The 24679-nt window shown below is 43.0% G+C and overlaps 2 protein-coding genes across 4 annotated transcripts; both read right to left on the bottom strand.

The window, feature by feature from the left end:
* Window positions 1-2110: 2110 nt before the first annotated feature.
* Window positions 2111-12032, bottom strand: LOC111954731 (ATPase family AAA domain-containing protein 2-like). Of its 3 annotated transcripts, XM_023974626.3 has the most exons (21): window positions 11942-12032; window positions 10662-10790; window positions 9928-10039; window positions 9678-9793; window positions 9199-9373; window positions 8860-8948; window positions 8587-8746; window positions 8364-8454; window positions 7841-8155; window positions 7505-7622; window positions 7186-7372; window positions 6736-6921; window positions 6426-6561; window positions 6119-6315; window positions 5642-5801; window positions 5162-5284; window positions 4388-4528; window positions 3340-3915; window positions 2707-2831; window positions 2399-2527; window positions 2111-2199 (listed from the first exon to the last, which is right to left on the bottom strand). In XM_023974626.3, exons 2-21 carry the CDS (start codon window positions 10769-10771, stop codon window positions 2167-2169), a joined length of 3279 nt encoding a protein of 1092 aa, XP_023830394.1. In that variant the 5' UTR covers window positions 10772-10790; window positions 11942-12032; the 3' UTR covers window positions 2111-2166. The 3 variants fall into 3 exon arrangements, 2 of the variants coding, with proteins under 2 accessions (XP_023830394.1, XP_070292157.1); XR_002876030.3 differs by lacking the exons at window positions 2111-2199; window positions 2399-2527 and having other exon boundaries at window positions 2752-2831; window positions 3162-3915; XM_070436056.1 differs by lacking the exons at window positions 2111-2199; window positions 2399-2527 and having other exon boundaries at window positions 2761-2831; window positions 3410-3915.
* Window positions 12033-15356: 3324 nt separating this feature from the next.
* Window positions 15357-20427, bottom strand: LOC111955325 (oocyte zinc finger protein XlCOF6.1-like). The gene is made up of 2 exons (XM_023975530.2): window positions 20073-20427; window positions 15357-17522 (listed from the first exon to the last, which is right to left on the bottom strand). Exons 1-2 carry the CDS (start codon window positions 20257-20259, stop codon window positions 16627-16629), a joined length of 1083 nt encoding a protein of 360 aa, XP_023831298.1. The 5' UTR covers window positions 20260-20427; the 3' UTR covers window positions 15357-16626.
* Between the last annotated feature and the right edge of the window lie 4252 nt (window positions 20428-24679).

A 24679-nucleotide genomic window follows, 5' to 3' on the forward strand; every position in this document is an offset into this window, starting at 1 on the left:
TGCAGATTACTTCAGGAGTTCAAACTTGAAAGTTGACTTATCCTTAAATCCTGCAAGAGATAGATACATATTAGATGCACATAATTGAGAGACAAATTCAAGGTCTAAACATAAATGSCTATCTACTGCAGTGTAKTTTAACAGATTGTTGTAGGTGTGGTGGGACATGTATAGAATGTTTCATTTCACTAATACATTTGCAAGTCGCTACATTGTTTCCACTGCCAATACTAAAAACTCTCACAATTGAAGTCTTCGAATAGCGCAAGCGCTCCACAGAAACACCCTTAATAAGTGGCTGTTAATATGCATTCTAGCCCAAAGCAAAATGATTTGAGAAAACTGCAGGACAAGACATTTTATTCCTAAATCGATGTAGTATTACTAATGCTTCTGTATCGTATCATTAGTCTGCTAACTACCAGTGTGTTAACCAACTTGTCAGTCAGTCACACTGCAAATAATATTCATCTGTCACTTGTCCCTTGTGCCGGTCACGAGTGTACGGTATTTTTCTGTTTTGGGGGGGATGGGAGTATTTAGCAAAAAGTGGGAAATGAGTCAGAACTTATTCATTTCAACTATTACGTGTGTAAAACTAACTTCACGTGGTGTTCATTTTATTACCTACCCGTGCAGAGAACTGTCGCTTACAAGCATCTTGCAACAACCAGTTAGCTTCCAATCTGACTGCTGATGCGCCGTCTTCCGCCTTTGCCCAGTCGTTCCCTCCCCAACAAATGCACTGTCGACTCCGGCAGTGGCCCACAGGAGCAACCAGTCCATCTGTTGTTAACATAGACGCAGAGCAGAATAGTGAATGCGCKGAGATTCGTTTGGTTTTTCACTCCCTTTCCCTTTGCCTACAAAACATCACCTTGTTTGGTTTGTTCATGCATTTAAACCGGCCTAGATGTAGACACCGATGGTTCATCGAATCTAACGATAGTCATTTTTTATTTCCTTCTTCCTCTTCTTCGGTGGGGTTTATCGGCGGTTGGCATTCAARGTTATGGTGCATTACCGCCACCTACTGTACTGGAGTGTGGGCCAGCCTTGTTGCTTTTAAATAAGATAAAAATATTTGATACTATATCTAATTAAGTTCTACWCAATATACTCTTTAAATTAATGTCCTGTATCTAATTCTCCCTCTGATACTGCCCACAATGTAGCAATACATGTTCCACGGTCTCTGTTTCCTGGCAGTAATCACACATTCCTGTTGAATGCTTTCCTATCACATTTAAAGTCTTATTTCAACCAGCTGTGTCCCACCCTTAATCTTGTAAAAATAGCCTATCCTCCCCTCACCAACTTTCCTCTGCCCTTAGTATCTCTATTCCACTGCTCCTGCCATCTCTGCACCATCACTGTCCATATCAGGCTTTTTGCCTCTGCCTTGCTCATTGAAACGACAWCCCCAACTACTAAGTGCTTGTTTAGCCAGTACATCAACTGCCTTGTTCCRCTCCACCCCCACATGGGCTGGGACACAAGTACATCTTATCTGTATACCAATCTGTCTAATCCTGCCATGGGTTTGTAGTACATCATAAAGCAGGTATTGTCTGCTACGTGAGGCTCATTATGTAGATAATCTTAAGAAGAACTAACCCCTTCTCAAATATCCTAAAGGCCCATAAATATGTTGATGTGAAATGTTTGAAAAGGAGGATAAAATTGCCCCATAAAGAAATCAAAGTCATACAAAATATATAAATACTTTAATAATATGCAATTAAAAAAGGTAGACTCAGTGATATGACAGATGCAGAAAGTAAACCGCATAGTTGTTGTGAGAATTGACCCACTAAGTGTTGAAGCACAAGTTAACTTCTCCACTGTTTTGGTCCCGTGGTTCCCACACTGTAAGAGCGTGAAGTGAACCCGTGCATATGCGCACATACTGTGTGTGACTGATTTCAGACAAKTGCATACATAAAAATACACACTGTYTTAGTCAGTCACAAGTAAGAAAAATATACAAGTCTCAAGTCAATTCTGACTCAAGTCCGTGCCTCTGAAATACTATAAATTATGGTAACCACATTTCTGACCAATGTAATGCATGATTAGGCCCATTGTAATAGGTAAAAAAGAGAACATCTTGAAATGCATCATTTTATTACAATATGGAAAATAGGAAAACATCAAGGGAAGAAGTTAGGAAAAGTTGTCGATTTCTCTCTTCATTTCCTAAAATGAGTGGAAGGAAAATGTACGTCAAAGTATAAATCACTTATCAAGATTAAGTCATTCAAGTGACTCACATGCACATACACCAGTTAACTAATTATGCACATATTTCAATGTAGGGAATGGTTTGTTTCCATACTCATCAGTATATTTCCTACAACAAGTGARGTAAAAGACTGATAAGTTGTAAGCCACATACCTGTAAGAGCTCTGTCTTATCAAAGTTCTTGCGGTGTCTGTAGATGCTCTGACACAACAGAGCATACAGCTTCTCCAGCTGATGCACCTCATAGCCCTCAGTCTTGGACACAACTCTTTTGAGCAATTCCTGGACAATAAATTATACACAATTCAATGTATGAATATAGGATGAATGAATAAGTGTTTGGCTGTGACTTGCCATGACCATATTTCTGGTCTACAATTTTCTGGGTGTAGTTCTGATACAACTACATTGTAAGAAGCATGGCCTAACTTTCAAAAAAAAAAACTGGGTCAGGAGGTTACCTTGAGTTTGTCGTGGTCCACGACCAGCTGAGGGGTCTTCTGGGTCAGGATCTCCAGGGCCTTGTCCACGTCGATCAACTGCTGCTGCTGCACCAGAGTCCTGGTGGCACGGGTCACACGCCTCACTMTTGGAAGGAAACACAGGAAGCAATCAGGAGGGTGTGACGGGGAGCTGATAAGCTCAAGTCCCTTTAATCAGTGCTGGCTGAACAGGCTAATGCTAACACAACGGGCTATTGMTGTTGATATGCACATCTCCTAACATGCAAATMAGGTTTCTACCCAGTAACATTGGATCTCAAGCATTAAGTAGGGGGGCATGGTTTCCTATTCTAGAACTAAGGCACAGAAGACACAATTACAAGCATTTGCACTATTAATGTAGTTTGATTTTCTACAACAAAGTCAACCATGCTGTGGTGAACACATTTACAACCAAAGGAACTCACTCTTACAGAGTATTTAAATCAGTGGAGCGATGGATGTATCCCTTTAACTGATGTGCTGTGTTGAGTTAAAGCTCTCCAACAGCTGGAGCCCAAGAGGCCAAAGGTCAGTGAAACTGAATGAGCTGTTCCGAGGCCAGAAGAAGTAGCTTGCTTGCGGCCCAGGWCCGGGACCCATAATACAGACCTATGTCCCAGTCATCCTCCAACCTTTCAGGCTCTTTGGTCTTTGTGGTGTGTTTCTCCCCCTGATCTACCTCCTTTGTAGMGGTGTTGTTGACTGGACTTMGGTCACGTTCCACTGGAGGGCTGGCAGGCTGGTGGTTGTCTCCATTGACTGCCACCACTGGACTGGCTTGGATCCCAGATTGGACCTGTGTGAGGCCTGGCTGGTGTGAGTCATCTGTGGGGTCTGGAGCTTGCTGTTGCCAGTCTCCATTGGGGATGGGAGTGGTGGTGGGCTGCTCTGCAACACAGGCCTCTTCCACATCCTCAGCAGGCTTAGTGGTCTTCTCTGAGGTACACTCCATAGGGGAGTCTCCACAGCCGTTCTCTAGAATAGTCTCCAAAGKCTTAGCTTGTTTCTCTTCGCCCTCCTCTATGCCATCACTCACATCCGCTTCTTCCTCCCCTGAGTTTGTGATCTCCTTGTTCGAAGAAAAGGAAGAAGTAGGTTTATTTGTATTCTTCTTTATGATGCCGAAGCTCCATTTGCTTTCGCGTCGTGTTTTGGGCGGTTTCTTTTCACGGGCTAGAGGACAGGCTAGGAAAGTTAAAAAAAGAAGAGAAGGTCATTTAACATGATAGAGAACGGGACAGACAGAAAGAGACTTCTCTATATCATCTTCCTCTCCTRCCTGGCTCTCAATTTCTGCTCTTGCCTGCCATCGTGGTTTTCTAACTCTGGTCTTGTCTTTTGACTGGTTCACTCAACTGGAAAGKATCCTCCTCCTCTTTCACTGTGGCRACACTTGCTTCTGTTCCTGTCCTGATCCTTGGCACTTCCACTTTCTATCACTCGTAACACATCTGGGAGGTATTAGTTTTTGCCCTTAAACGTTTAAACACTGATAATAACTGCTTATGTACTGCAAATCAAGCAGTAAAAAGCTAAATCCTGAGTGCTGTCCCTTGGTGGTTGACCAGCGTCTACCATCATTTCCACTGGATGCTCCTCTGCTCTGTAACAAATAACCTACCAATAAACAGTTATGGAGTAGAGTGGTGAGACTTACGTGCGGGCCGTGGGGTGTTGGCAGTGAACGGGGTGCTGGCGTCTTTGCCAGTGTTACCGCCTAGCCTCTTGGACTCTGCAAATCCTTCCTCTCTGGGCAAGGTCTGGTAGTAGGAGGGGGCAAACTTTGAGGACGTGCACCCTGTTAGTAGACATAAACATGTTGTTAGCATTGTCAATGAAGACGAAGATGTTTTAAGGAAAATAAGAGAGGGTTCATCTAATCATTGGACAAATAGTTAAAGAAGCCGACACGAGACACTGAAACTAAAACAATAGCTTGCTGAACTCACATTTTTTTATATTTAACTAGGTAAGTCAGTTAAGAACAAATTCTTATTTACAATGACGGCCTACCAAAAGGCAAAAAAGCCTCCTGCGGGGACGGGGGTAAAAAATGTTATTTTTTTTAAAATAAATAAATAAATAAATATAGGACAAAACACACAACAAGAGAGACAACAACTGGAGACAGGTTGCGCACAATTTATTTTGATAGTCCGGATTTCCATCTTTAGATGCTCTACAGATGMTCATTCTATCAACAAACTAGCTGTTGATAAGCAACTGCTTGCTAAGGAATGGTTAYATTTAGAGTAAGGGTTAAGGTTAAGTTTAGGGCTAGTACATAGTTAGTTGAAATGTTGTCCATCTGTAGATGCTCTACAGACTATCCAAATAAAGTGTTACTGAGAGGTTTTACCATGTAGGCTAGGTCACTACTTCAGCGTTCAAATCACAGCAATATGTCAAAGTTATAAGCAGCAGCAGTTACCTCTCTTGTTGCGCGACTCTCTGATCTGCTCACAGATTCTGTTAAAGTCCTCGTCTAGTTCGTCGCGGATGATGGCGTGGGTCGTGTCCTTCAGGGCACAAGCCCGGTGACGAATCTGACGATCTGGAAACACAAAGAGAGAGAGACATTGATGACAGAGGTACACAGTAGGGGGCCTCGTCATCCATGGGACCTACTAACGGCAGCAGAACAACGAGAACGGACAGAAATATCTTCAGAGAGATACCGAACAAAAAGAATGTAGCATACTCATTGGAGTAAGATTAGCCTGGTCCCAGATCTGTTTGTGATGTCTTGCTAACTCCTATGGTTGTTGGCAAGACAGCGCAAACAGATCTGGAACCAGGCTAGAATTACACGTCAGTTATAATTTAATAATAATAATAATAATAATAATAATAATAATATCAACAACAACAGCACTCGGGTTTAGTGAGGTGGAGACGGTTGTAGGTATACCAGATGGGTCGCTGTCAGGGTTGTACTCCAGGGCGTTCTTCCAGATCAGGTCCACGTCGTTGACAAACTCCCTGACGGTCATGTACTTGTGGAGGTCAACCTTGGACAGTACAGTGGAGAGGTCCATGGGATGCCTGATCACCTTAATATAGTCAGGAACCTGGCGAGAGAAGAAGACAAACCATTGATAAGATGGGGGACACAATACCACTCTGGTTGTTTCGGATGAGAGCGTCGGTAAAGGAGCGAAGCTACAGAAATCTGAGGTGACAACAGTGCATCCCCCTAAGGGGCCAGAGCTCACTTAGAATGCATGTACTTGTATTCAGACTTGCTAGTTAAGTATTGACTAAGTTTGGGTCCGTCAACATTCAGCTTCCATTAGAGTAATCTTYACTAGCACCCTGGACTACAACAACGCAAAAACACCTCTTTCCTTCCTTGTTCCTCTCTTTTCCCCCAGTGTTTTCTCCCTACCTCTTCGATGTCCACAGGCTTAGTGAAGGCCTTGAAGCGTTTGTCCTGGGAGAGGCGCTCGGTGACGTTGCGCAGGAACAGCCTCAGCTCCCTGAGTGTGTCCTCCTCCTGCTCCTCCAAACGCAGACGCTCCCTCTCACTRATCTGCCTGGGGGGAGGAGGYGGGGCAAGGGGGAGCACCTCCATGGCATGCATCACTGAGGCAGGGGAGGGGGAGGAAGAGGGGGGTAAAGAAGGAGGGTTAAAATGGAAACAAACAGCAATTATACCAAGTGATTATCAAAAYRCATAAATATCTAGTAGGTACAGGCTTTCTTCTTGGACGCGGGTGCCTTGGCAGTCTGGCTAAGGATGAGATTCTCAAAGAACTTCCTTCTCTCCTGCTGGGTYGGAATTTGGATAGAGTGCACCTCMCCGTACTCCATCCGGAACAGAGTCTGGATCTGAGAGAGACAAAGTGTAGAATAGTTACCTCAGTGACTATTTACTGAAGTGTTAAAAAAAGAAAGTGGTTACGAATCTACTCATGGGTTGAGTAGCCCAGTAAGGTCCAGGGATCACTTCTCTACAGTACTTGTAGTGTAATGTATGGCGGGGGAGGCCCAGATATGACCTACCTCGTCGGCCAGGTCGTGGTGAGCCACGTTGCTGGTGGCCAGCAGCATGATGGGGGAGAAGGAGGGGATGTCCTGCAGCAGGCTGAGGAAGGTGGCCTTGAGGGCCGAGCCCACCGTGTCCCACCACTGCTGGATGTGGGGMATGTACATTATGCTGGGGGAGGTCCGCTTGGCCTCGCAGAACACCTGGGGCAGGCAGGGCGAGAGGGGCTAAGAGGTCAATGACTGTGTATCACTTGCCAACCTAGCACTTAGGTCGGCATTCAAACTATCAGCACTGCACCGACATCTCGCTGCATTTGACTTAGTAATTATGTGCTTGATGGAGTTAGCCTTTCTACAATGAAGTCAACTCTGGGTCTATAATTCTCTGCACCACAAATGAGTGGAGCAGGTCGGTGTGCATTTTAACATTTCACTTCTAAAGGCTACATTTCTTCCAGCCAGTACCTGTGCACAGGCCTCCTCGGGTGAGGTACAGCTGACTCCAAACAACACAGCCATGTCCAGGGTGTAGACGGTGAACTTCTCCAGGGCYTGGAGSACGGCGGGGGCCAGGTGGGAGCTCTGACCCGCCCCGGGACGCCCAGCCAGCAGCAGCCTGGGCCGGTAGGTGGTGGGGTGGCAGATCGCACTCCTGGAACAGAGGCGAGCGGAGAGGTGAAGTGAATGGAGACTCGGGGATGTGATTATGAATGGAAACAATGAAAATAGGGTGTTTCTTTCAGGGCAGAACGTATCTACATATTACAGGTAKTCTACATCTTACCTGGCAAAATGGAGGAAGCTCCCTTTGGTGGTGGTCTGTTTGGTGATGGAATTATTGGACGAGGGGCCCTCGTCCCCACTGTACATGATTTCATCCTCCAGAATGCTGTCTGTCAGATCTGACCAAAGGAAAAACMTGATCAAGTAATTGCATCAACTGAACTTAACCAATGATCCACTCTAATAGTGACCTAGCTTGGTCCCACATCTGTTTGTGTTGTATAGCCAACATTGGCATGACATTGACCATAGMATTCGGCAAGACAGCACAAATCAATCTGGGACCAGATAACAATGGCCGTGACTTAGTTCTCAGACAAAACTTAACCCGACCCACCTGCATCCCTCTTCCTCTTGAGGCCCTGTTCGGCGTGGGGGAAGAGCTTCTGCACTGCGTCCAGCACGTTGGTGAGGGCGGGGCCCAGCAGGGGCGTAACCACAGGGGTCAGGGCCTTGGCAGGGGATGACACAGCCCTCTGGGAGGCTGGCACCATCTTCCTCATGGCGGCCACAAAGTCCCGGCTGTTGATGTTGATGGWGCCCACGTCCAGCAGGAGCTTCTGGGACGTGCCGTAGATCTGGGGGTAGCGCCGGCGCAGCGCGCACAGGGCCGCCTCGGCGCACACCGCCTTGATGTCGGCGCCGCAGTAGCCTGGGGTGCATAGGGGGAAGATGTTGCGGTTAATACGTGGCATGTGTCGGATTGACTGTGGAACTGTGTTAAATCGATAGATGAATTGTGGTGAATCTGTCTGAATATTATGAGACAACAAAGCTATAGTTATTTTTGTTCTTACAATTATTGTACAATCTTGACTTGCCCAACGCTAGAGTTGATTTGGTATACATTAATCACCTACCGACACATTTATCAGCCAACTCTTCCAGGAAAGGATCGGACGGTGTAGGATTCCACTGTCTGGTGTGAATCTTCAGGATATCTTTCCGGGACTGAAGTTGTCGACAGAAATGAAAGATAAGTGCACAAATAAAAAGTAACGGCATGTAGGTCTCTCAAGTCAAAGGAAGATTTGGATGGACATTTGAGTTTTGCACGCACACATTAKCTCAAGTGAGTCTTACCTCGCGATCAGGGAGGCCAAAGAGGAACTCCCTGTCGAAGCGTCCGGGGCGTCTGAGGGCGGGGTCGATGGAGTCCAGTCGGTTGGTGGCTCCGATCACCACCACCTCTCCTCGGCTATCCAGGCCATCCATTAGTGCCAGCAGGGTGGACACGATGGAACTGCAGGAAGGAACCACGAGTTGGAAGTATACAATGTTTAGTATGCAGGCACAATCAATGGTAAGTCTCTGTAATCAGTGGAGTGAGAAATGGGAGTGGCTGAAATGTCTCACCTGTGGATCTGGTCTTGACGACTGGAGCGAACCGGAGCCAACCCATCGATTTCGTCAAAGAAGATAATGGCTGGCCGCATCTGGTAAGCCTGTGGGTACAAATAATGAGTCATCCTATCAATGCAAGTATGTCCCTATATAATAGACATGACCGTCAAACACAGTATAGCCAGCCACCCTTACATTTCACTTTACAGAGTTACAACAAGAGACCAATAGTGACTTGAGCAGGAAATGCTGATAGATAGGCAAATACTAGACTCAATGGTCTCACTAAGACTGAATGCACCAGTGATAACTATATGAATGATCTTTAGTGTGTTGTATGAGGGACTGTACCTGGTCAAAGAGCAGCCTTAGCTGGCGTTCCGACTCTCCCACCCACTTGCTCAAGCAATCGGCCCCCTTCCTCATGAAGAAGGCCACCTTCCTCTCCCCCTGGCTGCACTCGTTGGCCAGCGCTCTGGCCACCAGGGTCTTCCCCGTACCAGGGGGACCGTAGAACAGGCAGCCCCTGCAACAGACAGGGAATTTTCTTAGAATGGATRCTTGCAAAGGACTCAAATGATCAAAGAGCCAATGAAATGAAGAGTGGATGAGGCTGTGATTAGAGTTAGGGRTGGGGTGGGGCTTAAGTCCATTGACAGGATCCATTCTAGTTGCTCACCCAAGTAAGTTCCTCATCCTGTTGTAGGCTATTTCCTCACAATGTCATTATGGTAAGRTACCCCGAAGACAATGTAAATCAATAGTCAAAATAACTGCAAGTTACCCACAACAAAATATGTTAGCTATTCAACTCTAAAACAATTGCTCACCTTGGGGGCTGGATCCTGAATTTCTCAAACACCTCTGGGTAGAGCAGAGGGAAGACTACCATCTCCTTCAGGGCGGAAATGTGGCTTGTCAGACCGCCAACGGTGTCAAAGCGCACCTTTGYAGGGAAGAGAGGGGGTTGGATCTTTACATAGGAGATGCAGTCTGATAACTTAGGCCATATAATGTAAGCAAACCAACCTTTGAGATTAAAACGGCTTCAAATAATTTAATTGTGATGTTAGAGCTTACCGACTGGTCAATCGCCATGGGGTCGACATCCGCAAGACTTGCACCCATCTTCATTCTGTCCTTATGGATTCTGTCCCAAATGCCCTCTTTGCGCAAATTCAGAGGCAGACACCTGAGAGGGATCCCAAATGAAAGAGATTGTGGTTTTGGCAAGCTTATTCTGAGCAGAAGCTCAAAACCACACCGGATTCCACTGGTGTGAAATATTGGACAGATTTTGCTTTAAAATCCAAATAATGATATTCTGTTCGTGGTGTCAGTCTCATACAGAGAAACTCTTGAGCTACATCATGTGTTCACTACAWAGGTCTGACACCCAATGAAGCTCACCAAGGAGATATCACCAGAATAACCAAGATGGAATCTTCGTCTATTATTATTACATCATCGACCACCACCACTCATGATGTCATAGACACAGTTKAAAAACATTCAGGGATGGGGAATCATTGCTCTGCTCACCCATGTTCATTATCCTTTAAATATGATTCAATCGTGTCCAAGATAATATGCCATTATATTATATTGACAAGACCCTACAAGAATACCCCATAGTCATGTATAACCATAACCATTTATAAGGACCCAACCCATGAAGCACAGCATTAATGGACCCTACAACATATTTTGGTCAAAACCAAGATTTTTTGGGTCAGAACAAATAACTGGACACTATGAAACCAATGTACGGGCTAAGACTATTGGTAAAGGGCCAGTACTGTGAAGTACAGTACCGTGGGAGGGACCTGCCACTCCTTCGGCTGGTGGTGAGGACACTCCTGGCCACTGAGGCACTGATGTGGTAGCTCTCTCTAGTGGAAGATGCCTGGCGGTCGAAAAACATGGCGGCTTCTTCCTGGATTCTACAGATGAAACAGTGAGAGGCATAACATCATGATAAGCACTGATCTTGGCCACTAGTCAATAATTTCAGAGTGGGAGTGCTGATCTAGGATCAGTTTTGCTTTTTAGATCAGAATATTTTGTGGAGATATGCTCTGATAAAGGTCGACTGATCGAAAGCTTACCTACTATTAAAATACATTTGCATCTGACTTGAGGTGTGCAGACTTTTTCCTGTTTTTCCAGTTTCATATTTTGCCTCCAGCACCCTTTACTTATTGGTTTTGGGTGTGCGGTAGACTCTTCTTATTATATACGAGATCATCATGAATAACATGGACTGGGGACCTGATCCCAATCAGCACTTGTGGCATTGTTCCACGAAATGGGTGCCTTTTGATATTTTAAGTAGAAATTGTGCACCAATATTGAATATTAAAAGCCTGTTATATTAAATTAAGTGCCCTTCAATAAAGACCACATGGGGAATTTAATCTGATTATTTATATAGACTTGCTAAAGTGCCAAAATCCAGCATGTCCCTTCGTGCACCCTCTGCAGATTTTTACTAACTCAACCCTAAAATTCCTCAAAGTTCTCACCGTAATTGGACAGCCCTAGTTATTTTGTTGCTTTGACAAAGTCATTTCTGAAGATTATTATTTATTTAATGTGATTAATTGACATCTTTCCCTCATTTTAAGGTCAAACCTGTTACGTGAAACAATTCCTTAAAACATTTTTTTGAAAGAAATGGAACATTGAATAGTCAAACCATAGTGTAAAAGCTTGTTCTACTCTTTTTGACCATTTGCTGGTGTTTTGTGGTGGAAAATAGATAGATAGATAGGCTAGAAATGTTTTAACAATTTCATTTTTGGGGTGAAAAAGGGGGATTTATGGTTGAGTTAAGAGGAAATCGTCAATCCTTTACGGTCAACCCTGCTACTATATTTGGCACTTATGATAGTCATTTTTTCATTTAACCTCTTGAGATGGGAAAACATGTTTTTTTATGAAGTAGTGTGCTCTTTATGACAGAATGTTTCAATTAGATTAAATAAAGTTAATTGTTTTTTTGGACCAACTTCTCAAAAYMAATTGGTGGAACGACCCTGCTACGCTCATTAATTGAGATGAATAGTTAAGTAGTTCAGCAAAGAGTAATAACCATCCAGAGGTGCCTGGTAGCGAACCACTGCTTTTTTCTGTCGAGGTTCATAGCGCTTTCTGTTATTGTCGTCTTCATCGTGCTCCTCATCTCTGTCGTCCTCATCATCGTCATCCTCCTCACKATCAGAGTACTCTGGAAATAGGTATTGGACCAAAAGTTAATGAATTCATGTTTAGAGAGTTATGGTRAAACGTGACTTTGACCTAAACTACAATAGAAACAGACCTTCCGTTTCTTGTTTGGAAACTGCTTTTACAGTTGGACGATCAGTAGTCTTCTTTCGCTGGGCTTTAGAAGAGATCCTCTGAAATTCAAACAACTTCATAGATACAGTCAGTCTGTGTTGTATGACAAGTTCTTAAATAAAACAGCACAAGAGAGAGAAGGTTGTTGTATCCTTCTGCCCACGACACCATCCACCAATGAGGAGTTGACCAGAACAGACAAAGAGCATCCATTCAGTACAGTTAAGTTGAGCTAACATTAGCGAGGCAGACTAGCTAGCTCAGTGGTTCCTAAACTAGGGGTTGGGGGTCGCCTGATATGAAAATGGGTTCGGAGTATTTCCACAATCCTGGTAAAAAAAAGAGTTATATTATAATATCATCTTTGTCTCTCAATCATTGTAATGTGCTTAACCTTAAAAATCTAAATTAAAATGTTTAAAATCTAAGTTAAAATTCAACTAGAGCGCCCTTAGATCATGGGAAAAGGRCGAACTTGAATCATTCCCACGGTGAATGGCTAAGCCCGCTACACTATGAAACCACACACTATAGTASACTTTGATATTACCGGCCGCAATTGATATGGTGAAAACAATGTGTGGGGCGGCAGAGGCACAGACACTCACATCAATACCTTTGTCAGATAACACTGTGAAACTAAGAATTMATGCTATAGCTAGCAATCAAGAGGAAACTGACTGAACGACTCAAACTCCCCACCTTATGCTCTCCAAATGGACGTTAGCTGTGAGGGCCGAGATGCATTGACCTTTGTTCGCTACATGTCGGGGGGTGGTATTCACAAAGACATTTTGTTCTGTCTCACGATTACCGAGCATGAACTGGCACAGCGAATGTTCAGTGTGCTGTGTAGCTATATTGACGAAAAACAAATGGGATCGAATTGTGGGCTTTTGAACAGATGGGGCTCCATCTAATGCAGGACGACGGGCAGGCCTCTGCACTCTAGTTATGAATGTGTCTCCTTCTGCCATATGGACGCATTGTATGATACACCCACTGAGCTATAATGGATACACCGAGTGCAACTGGCAGCAAAAGAACTGAGTGCAGAACTCTGAGATATGCAGCAGGTAACTTCGATTGTAGGCTAAACTACTATACATAGTTTTGCGAACAGGCGTGTGCTATGTAGAGCAGTGGAGGCTCCTTAGAGGAGGACCAATGATTTACAACAAAACATTTTGGTAAAACATTAAAAAAGTTATCCTTTTTAGATAAAACTATACTAAATATAATCACGTCACCAAATCATTGATTAAAACATACTATTTTGCAATGGTCTACAATACCCCCAACAGCACTCTATAGCACTCTTTAGGGTAGCACAGCGAGCTTCCGTCTTCCTCTGGCTACATTGACTTCAATACAAAACCTAGGAGGCTCATGGTTCTCACCCCCTTCTACAGACTTACACAGTAATTATGACAACTTCCAGGGGACGTCCTCCAACCTATCAGAGCTCTTGCAGCATGAACTGACATGTTGCCCACCCAATCAAAGGATCAGAGAATGAATAGAGTAAGATAGAGTAGTTGACTCAGAGAAAGACAATAGTTGAACAGTTTTGAACAAATTAATTTCTTTCAAAATGGAGAAGCATGTGTCTTTTTTTTCTCACTTTCAGTTTCACTTAGCTAGCAAATGCAACTAGCTAGTTTAGCCTACTTAAACAGAGGGATGCTATATTAGCTAGCTGTCTATGACTATCCAACAACACTGGAACTCTTGCAAGTCAAGGTAAGCTTTCGTTTTTTWAAATGTATTTGGCCCCGGGGCCCGCCTGTGTAAGAGCTAAACTGCTTACTGACTGTACACTAACGTTACTGCATGGTTGTAGCAGGTTTACTAATGCATTAGTTCTATGAGCTATGTTGACTATGTCGTTACTTTATGATATGGTTTGGCTTGGAAAGGTTGTCTTGCCTGGTCACATACAGCTGATGAGTTGTGCATTGATGTCCACAAGCAACGAAGGGAAAAGGAGAGGAGTAGAGCACATAGATGCGAGAAGGAATACAACGTGGCTGTTATGAAAATGAACTGTGTTTACATGTGATCAGGGGTGTATTCATTCTGCCTATTCTGTTGAAAATAAATCTTAAAACAGAACACAACAGGGATAAACATACATGATTTTGTCCAATAGAAACTCTAATTTGCAACTGTTGGACTAATGATTACACCCTTTATCAGCTAGATGCAGGCAAAAGTGTGCAAGGRGGTATTGAATGTGTATTGACCTGTGTGCACCTACAGTACCAGTTTGATGTCTTCACTATTATTCTACAATGTAGAAAACAGTAAAAATAAAGAAAAACCCTTGAATGAGGAGTTGTCCAAACTTTTGACTGGTACTGTACATTATAAACATTCATTCATAGGATGGGTTGTAGAAACCTCATGATGGGTATAGGTAAAATTAGAAGAATTATATAGTAGCCTAAACCCATCGCTATTACATTGAACTAGGTGAATGGAATATGAATTACATATTTTCCTGGTTAAATAAATAATACAATATGCTGTAATATAAATAAGGCCATGCTCATGAAGAAAAATAAATTGTCCTCCCTCATCTTAAATGGCACTGACCTCCACTGATGTGGAGATATTTAATCATAACATGACAATGTTCTATTTCACACCGAGGATTGGTGATTATCGAGGGGGAGTGAAAATATTTGTTCAATTGAGAGAGGAGCTGTTGTTATTCGCAATAGATGTCAAAAAAATAATGTATAAAAGACTTGACTTTCTGTGTAATGAAAATAAAATGTGTCTCCTTGCCTATGTAACAGACATATTTGGGAAACTAAACAAACTGAACACAAGCATGAAGGGGAAATACCAAACAATTATACAGGTGAGTGACCGAATCAGCAAAATCTGATCACTGTGGGGGAGTTTTGGTTACTGACTCAATAGGAATACTGTGCCGTCTCCCWCCGAGCATTAAAACTCATGGTACGCTGATTCAGTGCTCTCATCTGCATTAAAAACAAATATCGATCCAGGTTGGATGTGACAGGAGAGATGAGGTGCACACTGCATCATTCGTGGGGATGACATATTCACTTTTGCCTTGTTTCCTTATTGATTTATCTGCTAAATATAAACCCCCAAAATGTGTATTAGCATATTTAAAATAATTTCATAAAGAATTCACATTATCATATATTAATWTCATAAGAAAACAATTATTAGTCATAAACATCATTATTTCCAACACATTTCAGAACCAGCATCCAAACCAGAATAATCATGATAATGACTTCAACATTACATAATTGCAGTGAGATTCATCATCATTATATAAAACCTATTAGTCATAATTCTCATACTTCTTAAACCATAATTAACTCCAAAACATTTACAAAATATATGCACCATAATTTTATGATTAGATCATTTCAATGCATATCGAAACAATATCCTCAGTGGCAACATTCCTTTGCCACTGAACCAAAAGACAAAGAAACCCAGGGGTGTATTCATTAAACCGATTCTGTTGCAAAACGTTTTGCAACAGACCGTTTACTACAAACCGAAAACATTTTGCAACAAAAACAAGAGTTTATTGGACACATTTAGATAGGTCCCTCCCCGTTTTGTTCCCTTTACTCTGTTTGGTTCTTAAAATGGTAAACAGTTTCCATTACAAGACATAATAAATAGAACCAGGTATTTAACAAGGGAACCAGTTTTAGGTGCTCTCAGGAGGTGCACGCACAGGAGTGTACAGTTAAAGGGACAGAGCCTTTGCTACACAATGATACTCAAACTGGGGTCTAGCYACTGTCAAGCCAACACCTTAACTGTTACGCCAAGAGGTCCCAATCGCGTGACAAGGTTGCTAGGTGTTGGGTTAAAGCTGAGATCCGCGAAAGGTGAAAAAGCGCCACTGGTTGCTCCAGGCGCATTTGTTATTGTTTTGTTAATTTATTTATTTAAAATCGCGGTACGTACTCTGCTGTTCTATCAAGTGTGCAACGATGTCCGAGAAAAAAATAAGCAGTGTTAGTCATTGAAGTAACATCTGTTGTAATATCACCAACGGCCATGGCAGTTTCACCGCAAAACTATTCCAACTACAATATATCGCTACAATATCATGGATGAGTAGCATTAGGACAGAATGGACCATTGGGTCAAGATAAATACTCAAATTCAAGGATACCATTTTCTGGAAAGTTCAAAGTTTTAATGTATAAACAGTCTGAAAATTCTCTTTTCACCCTGACTGAGACATTCCAAAACAAACAACCTAATTGTTAATTGGCTAATGTTTCAACAGGGTAGGTCTATTCATTTGAAACCTACAGCATGAATGATCCAGTGTGGTGTTGTCCACATCCTGCGTTTTAATTCCCATCTTCTGATAGATGTCTGTGTTCTGATTGTCTTCTCCATTCGGTTTTGATCCTGGTTTTGTTATTTGTGTACTTTCTCCACATGCTTCAGCAGGTCAGCATTCTCAGCGAATCTTCTACCACACACAGAACAGCCATGCTGTTTCTCACCTGTGTGAGTCAGGATATGCCTGTTCAGGTGTGTTTTTCGACTGAAGTTTTTTCCACAGTTACCACAGCTAAATGGTTTCTCTCCTGTGTGAGTCCGTAAATGTTGGTTAAGATTCCCCTTCTGATAGAAGCTTTTCCCGCAGTATCCACAGATGAATGGTTTCTCTCCTTTATGAGTCTGTATATGCACGTTCAGCAGCCCCTTGCTATAGAAACTTTTTCCGCAGTCACCACAGCTAAATGGCCTGTCCCGTGTATGAATCCTCATGTGCTGGGATAGATGGTCTTTGTTTTTAAAGGTCTTGCCACAAACAGGGCAGGGTTTCCCACCGTGACAGAGTGGGACATGGGCCTTCAGTTTACATGTGGCGTTGTAGGGGCATTCAATGGGTCTCTCCCTGGCGAGAGTCACATGCCTCTGAAGGTCAGCTTTCAGTGGAAATACTTTGCCGCAGTAGTGAGATGTTTTAGACATGGTGCTGAGTTCAGAACAGTGTGCCCCCAATGGTGGTGTGGGATCCAATGGTGGTCTATTTACTTGGTCACTAATTACAATTGAGCTGCGGCTTAAGGCCTCATGATCCCATTCCCTTTTCACACAGGGACCACTAAATATAAACTCTATGGTATTACCCTCCAGTCCTTGAAAATGCTCTTCCTCCTGGCTGGTCCTCAGTTCCTCCTGTTCCTCTTTAATCTGTGACGGCCCTGGTTCCTCCGGTCCACGAGTGGGGCACCACTCCTGCTCACAGTGTTGTTGCTCAAGGGGAACCTCTTCAGAGACAGGGAGAGAGAGCTGCTGGGAGTCTGGAGGGGGGGAAAAGACAGTCGCAGACAAGCATAATTACTATGGAACGCCGTTTGGCRTTTGCGTGTCAAAAAAAAGAACACTATTTGACGTGTCAAATAAGCGTGTTGACCAATCAGGACGTGAATATGACTYCACGTCACATAATAATTTAACGCGTTTATACATTTTTGACGTAGTTATTACACATTGATTACAATATCACACGTATTTCATGTCACAACGATTCATCGATACGTGTGTTATGACGCTGGTAAAGTTGTCTCGCGCACCTACAGTGCTGGTCATAAAAAACAAMGTTCTGGTCATAAAAAACATAGCAAAACGACATAATCAAGCTAACTATATAGCTAGGTGTCATCATCTAAAATAACCCTAATTTATAAAACAGTTCTTATTTGAATAATGGTGGCGGGACCCATCTGTGAAGCTAGCCACAATAGGGATTAGCCACAATAGTGGACTTTCCGGTTAGCCTTCAAAATAAAAGTATCTCATTGACAGTGATGCAAATTAATACAAATAGTATAATTATTTTTAAAATTATTTTATTTTTCTGTTATTTTACCAGGTAAGTTGACTGAGAACACGTTCTCATTTGCAGCAACYACCTGGGGAATAGTTACAGGGGAGAGGAGGGGGATGAATGAGCCAATTGTAAACTGGGGATTATTAGGTGACCGTGATGGTTGAGGGCCAGATTGGGAATTTAGCCAGGACACCGGGGTTAACACCCCTACTCTTACGATAAGTGCCATGGGATCTTTAATGACCTCAGAGAGTCAGGACACCCGTTTAACGTCCCATCCGAAATACGGCACCCTACACAGAGCAGTGTCCCCAATCACTGCCCTGGGGCATTGGGATCTTTGTTTAGACCAGAGGAAAGAGTGCCTCCTACTGGCCCTCCAACACCACCTGGTCTCCCATCCAGGGACTGACCAGGACCAACCCTGCTTAGCTTCAGAAGCAAGCCAGCAGTGGTATGCAGGGTGGTATGCCATAATTGAATAGATCATGCTAAACGAGAATGTTGTTATATAAAATCAACAAAAGACAATCATTTGTTAATTTGACAAAAATCTGTTAAATTCTGTTGAAATCACACTGGATGTATTAGACTTTAYAATTGCATTGGGGGCATACTTATTTCACTGTAGAGCCTTACCTATGGATTGTGGTTCAATGACATGGGTATCAGTCTACTCAGTGACACCGAGAACATCAGCATCGTAGCTCTTATTGCAGGACTCTGAAACAACTGTGAATTGAGCCACATGTATTGTCAACCTGCTATGTGTATTGAACACTATTTCTGAGGAAAAACAGTTCTGCGTGGATGTTTTGGAGTCTGATAACCGTGAGGAGGACGATGGGAAAAAATATATTGGGTATTGAGTAGACTGATACCCCATTTCCATGATCCCCAATCCTTAGGTAAAGCTGTAATATGAATGTCAGTGCAATATGAATGTCAATAAACACAATGGGGAGGTGATCAGAGCTACAATGCTAATATTTGCATAAACTATTCACAGTTGTGTTCAACGAGTAGAGGGATAACCCATTTTCATTGCTTCACATTCCAACCTTGTTTAACATTATCTAGTCTAAATACAGCATTCTGCACCTTCTGCATCACTTCAAAGTGGGACTTTTATTTTGAAGGCAAACCGACTATTGTGCCTAGCTTCACAACACATATCCAGGTCTAGCCTAGCCTCACTAGCCAGATGAAGCTAGCTGGCTGTTTTTTTTTTTTTAACTGAATAGGCAAGTCAGTTAAGAATAAATTCTTATTTACAATGATGGAACCGTGGGTTAACTGCCTTGTTCAGGAGCAGAACGACAGATTTTTACCTGTGTCAGCTCGGGGATTCGATCCAGCATCTTTCGGTTACTGGCCCAACGCTCTAACCACAAGGCTACCTGCCCCAACCCTGCTTATAACGTTAGCTTTGGGCAACAGGGTTAAGTAGCTGGTTCAATGTCAATAGGCACAAGTGGCTACCTAGCCAATAGGTAGCCACAACAAGTAGGTAGCCACAACAACAAATAGGTAGCCAATACTTACTCACAAGGATTCCTAAATCATTGCTAAGAATGATGATGAAAATGACTGCAGTTTCTACTGGTAATTGTTTTCAGGCTGGTTGTATTGSTGCWAACTAACTACCCCAGAAATTGCAGTCGAACAAATAATGCCCCATTACCAACGCGGTATTGTAAACACATCGTTCGTGGCCAGTGTGTGATTGTTTGCAGACTTTTTTTGTACAGCTTTGACAGTGGTAGCGCTTGGCTTGCACGTGCAAATTCATCACACACAACATTCTATAATAGAATTGTGTTATTTGACGTGTCAAATAAAATCGTATTCAACGCGTGTATCTTTTTTGACACGCAAAGATACAAACGGCGTAACATAAATTACACAAATTTCGCGACAGCGACTAAATAATCATGCATGGTGCAAGTTAAACTAAAACGTTGAAATGGTCATCSCTGTTACAGTATATTAATTGAGTAGATGAGATATACACACAAACCTGTTCTATATAGTTTTTTCTCCGGTGTAATCCTTAGCTGTCTCCGTAGACTATCAATCTCCTCTTTAGATCGGGATATCTCCTCCTGGTACTCAGCTACTACTTTCTCAATTGCCCCCAAAATCTCCACTGCCGCCGCCGTTAAACACTCAGAAAGAAACGAATTCAAAGACTGTAATTTATACATTTTTGTAGACTTGTAGTAGTGGTATTATTATTGTCAAAAGAACCTCTTAATCTCTGGTTTTATTCGCCTAACTATAATTCGTCCACGAAGAAGGAATGTAATATATATATATATATATATATATATTTTTTTTTTTACTTGCTCTCCCCGTTCTACATCCGTGTTGTCTTCTTCTTATGTTCTTATGAGTGGGAATGGCGAACCCATAAACAAAAGTTGGCGCCCCGGGTGGATCGGGTTTTACTACAGATAACTACATAGGGGGCAAAAGGTCATACTGTAACAGGGTGATGAATGCTTTAAGAGAGAACAGGCAACAACAAAAAAGTTATGGTACCTCCCTATTGATGAGATGATGTATTTATGATATAATCTTGAGTATATATTGTGTTTTCATCAAGAGGGACAAAATAGAAATACATTTTTGTTATTGTGTCATCCTCAATGATTTTAAATGCATTGTATCCACGTGTGGTTGTATTGTGTTTTTAAATTGTCAAATAAATCAAACAAATATAGGATGATACTTTTTTTGCATGAACTTTAATGAATGGATGTTTATCAGAAGGAATTAAAATGAATATAATCGAATTGGGACTGAACAACTGCAGAGCACATGCATATAAAAAATAGTTTGCACTTTACAGGAAGGAGTCTATTGTATATCATGAATGAGCAGCATCAGGTGAAAATTGAAGATAAATACTCTTAAACAAATACAAGGAGACCTCTTCTGGAATGTATATAATATTCTTTAATGTTATTAATAACATCAGTCTGACCATTTTCTCATCACCCTGAGAGACATTCCAAAACATTAGACCAGGAATTGTTCATTGGCTAATGTTGTGTGAGTCAGTATCGTCAGATGCCCCTTGTGATTGAAGCTTTATCTGCAGTCACCACAGCTTAATGATTTATATCCCGGACCCAGCTCTCATTTGCAAAAAATGCCTGGCCAAGTTGCCAAAACACAGCAATAGGCTACAATTGGGAGGGGTGCATATCTCCAGGCCAACCAGGGAGGGTAGGACACTGGACAATACCAAATAAGGAACTGTTTGAGTGTAGCACCGGGAGCGGCACAAGACGGATCTAATCTACCCAACGACCAGATGCGGACATCTGAGAGACTGGGACCAGAGACTGGGACCAGTCTGAGTGCCGGCGATAGGCTGAGCAAAGTTTAAACCACGCTCAGCCTCTACTGTGATAGGCCAACAGACGGGTTGGAACTACGTCATCACGGTATAAGAACAGCTGATTACGTACTTCCTGCCAGTTCTCTGTTTTACCCTGCGCGGTGATACAGCGAACCCGTATATACGAAAATTGCATTTGCCATTTATTGTTTGCGTTAATTAAACATAATTAAAGAAAGTTAGCAGACCTTGCTTTTTATTTATCCTGATACCGGATTCGATTAACGCAGCGCTCACAACAYTGCCAAAATATTTTCGATCCACTAGTTTTGAGTCACTCTCTGTTCTCCACAGTCTGAGTTTTGGYAAGAAACAAGGACTGAAGTGGGTCCTCTTGAACCCACTCACTTTTCACACAGCAAGAAATTAACTATTTCGTATTAGCCTCTTGCCCTTGAAGTTGCACTTCCTCAGGGCTGGTCTTGAGTTCCTCTTGTGCCTCTAATCTGTGTGGGCTCTGGGTCCTCCTGCCCCAGACTGGAGCACCACTGCTCACAGTGCTGCTGCTCAGGGCCAACCTCCCCCTCAGAGACGGGGTGAGAGAGCTGCTGGGAGTCTGGTGGGAATAAGAGAGAAGCTGAGTTATAACTACCTAAAGCCTTTAGACATGTCTAAGAAGCTACTAGTACAAGGTTTTCGAGATAGCACTAGCTAGCTATTTAATGGTGAAAGTTAAACTTGAAAGTTGTTGATAGGTGAATCGATGTTAGTCAGCCATAAACAATGTATTAATTGAGTAGATAATATCTACATAGCTACGAACCTATTGTACATCGTTTTATCTCCGGTGTGATCCATACTAGCAGTCTTCGTAGACAGTCATTCTCCTGTTTAGATCGGGAGATCTGGTACTCAACGACCACCTTCTCAACTGCCCCAAACATCCGTTAAACGCTCAGAAAGAAACACATTCAAATACAGTAATTTAGACATGTTTTGTGGTTATTCACCCTCTTGGGTGTTTGGCTTCGTCCACGAGGAAAGAATGTTCCAAATCAAAACAAACTCCCTCCCTTCCTCTCAGTTCTACATCCGTGTTGTTGATGTTCTTCYTCGTCGTCTTCTTTTCTATAATATAACAGCGGTCGGCAAAAAAACGTTAAAGGTGCAAGCCGCCACCTACTGTGCTGGAGTGTGTGGTCAATCACGGTTTACAACATAAGCTCTACATTTCTAAATCCTCCTACCTAACTCAGTACTTCTGAAGGGGACAAAAAACTGCCATACTATCTACTAATAGACCCTCCCCATSCCCAAAATCCCTTCCAACCCGCCCCCCCAACCCTGTCCAACCTCAATGACACTACACTTAAATCTTTCCCTCTCTTCAACATAATTATAACAATATAACACATGCTCCACCGTTTCAGCGACCATACACTCCAGACACAAACCATTTGCATGCTTGCCCACCAGATTTAATGATGTCCTAGGCGCAATTGAGCAAACACAACCTCTTCCTTCCGAATCTGACCTTTGAATCTTGGTCCACCGACCTTACTTTGGAGGGCATATACATGTTGGCCCTTGGGCTCAGAGTCCCATTTCTTCTGCTACACACCTATCAAAATGGCTTTGAACTTACGTTTGGCCTCACCTCTACCCAGTGGAACATTAAAATAATTTATATCTAATTTTAAAGCTCTTTTGGCTAACTGGTCTACAATTTCATTCCCTTCCACACCCGCATAGGCTGGGACCCAGCAGAATCTCACTACTACACCCAGTCTCTCAATTCTCCATAATAACATTAATACCTCCAATAGTAGGTAACTCCTATTAGATTTGCCAGATGATAAACTATTAAATACAGACAAGGAATCTGAGCATACTTTATTTCTGACAGGTTGTATGTCCTCTGCCCCCTGGGGGGCAACTACTATCACCAACAGTTCAACTGCGTACACTGAAAGTTAATCTGTTAGTCTTCTACATTTGCACATCAAATTATGGAAAGTAAACACCTGCTCCTGTGCACCCACTGTCTGGTCCTTGGGCAACCCGCTGGACCAACCTGCAAAGGGAAACGATCGCGTCCTAATCGTCATCTCTGGTTCCAGACAAGACTACTTAACTAATAGAAAAACCATCTGGGAAAAGAGTTGCACACAACATCTTAACAGCAGCAGGCCCCTGTTTCAAGACACATTCACCTTTATTGGTTCATACAAACTGGGTGAAGCCAAGCGATAATTTATGCTCTGTGTTAGGGGGGCCAGATCCAGGCGTACCAGCTTAGTCACGGTAATAAGGGGAGAGAGTTGGACGGCCACTACCCCTAAAAATCAACGCTCATGAGTTCATTGTTAAATTGGCAAGAAATAATATTCCAGGGCATCCATTGCCTAGGCCAAGGAAACTATCAAGGAGAGCGGGAGAAACTTTTCAAAGGGCTTATCTATAAACGCAGAGACAAAGGTTGGAGAAAGCTGGGGCGTTCAGGGGCGGCAATCTTCAGTTCTGAGAAATGACAAACCGTGAGTCAGGCTCCACTCACCCTAATATGCCGGAAAGAAGGAACAAATACACGTTTTCAAAGTATCTCGAGCGCAACGCAAATCAAGACTGCCTCAAACGGAGCAAAGCAGAGTGCAAGAAGGAACCAAGCCTATTCGTGTCTCGACAAACTCCAACCCGTCCAGCTCCTCCCTATGCCCTCTTAATAAGAAAGAAAAGTGTGCAGTTAGATAACAGGAAGTGGACCGCGTCTACAGAAGCAATACAGAGCATATCCCGTAAGAGCTGGAGGCAGAGTACGCGACTAGGGGGCCGCCCGATCTTTGTAGTACCCAAAGACAAAGACAAGGACGGCCACCGTCCAGAATGCAATGCCAGGGGCACTACACGAGCTAAGGTCACATTGCCCCAGGCATGGCAGCAAGGCAAGGTTTGGAGTGCATCTGCACGCACAGTGAAGCAAAACTTTTGGAGGATGGCCTGGTGTGTCAAACAGGGCAGCAAAAGAAGCCACTTCTCTCCAGGAAAAACATCAGGGACAGACTGATATTCTGCAAAAGGGTACAGCGATTGAGACTGCTGAGGACTGGGGTAAAGTCATTTTCTCTGATGAAGCCCCTTTCTGATTGTTTGGGCATCCGGAAAAAATAAGCTGAGCGCTACCATCAGTCCTGTGTCATGTCAACAGTAAAGCATCCTGAGACCATTCATGTATGGGGTTGCTTTCAGCCAAGGGAGTGGGCTCACTCACAATTTTGCCT

Source organism: Salvelinus sp. IW2-2015, linkage group LG30 (assembly GCF_002910315.2).
Source record: "Salvelinus sp. IW2-2015 linkage group LG30, ASM291031v2, whole genome shotgun sequence".
In the NCBI taxonomy this organism is placed as follows: Eukaryota; Metazoa; Chordata; class Actinopteri; order Salmoniformes; family Salmonidae; genus Salvelinus; species Salvelinus sp. IW2-2015.

Coding starts and splice junctions, on each gene's coding strand:
- LOC111955325 (XM_023975530.2), bottom strand. CDS start 20,259: ATGTATAAATTACAGTCTTTGAATTCGTTTCTTTCTGAGTGTTTAACG. Junction 17,523..20,072: donor GAAAAAACTATATAGAACAG/GTTTGTGTGTAT, acceptor CCCCCCCTCCAG/ACTCCCAGCAGCTCTCTCTC.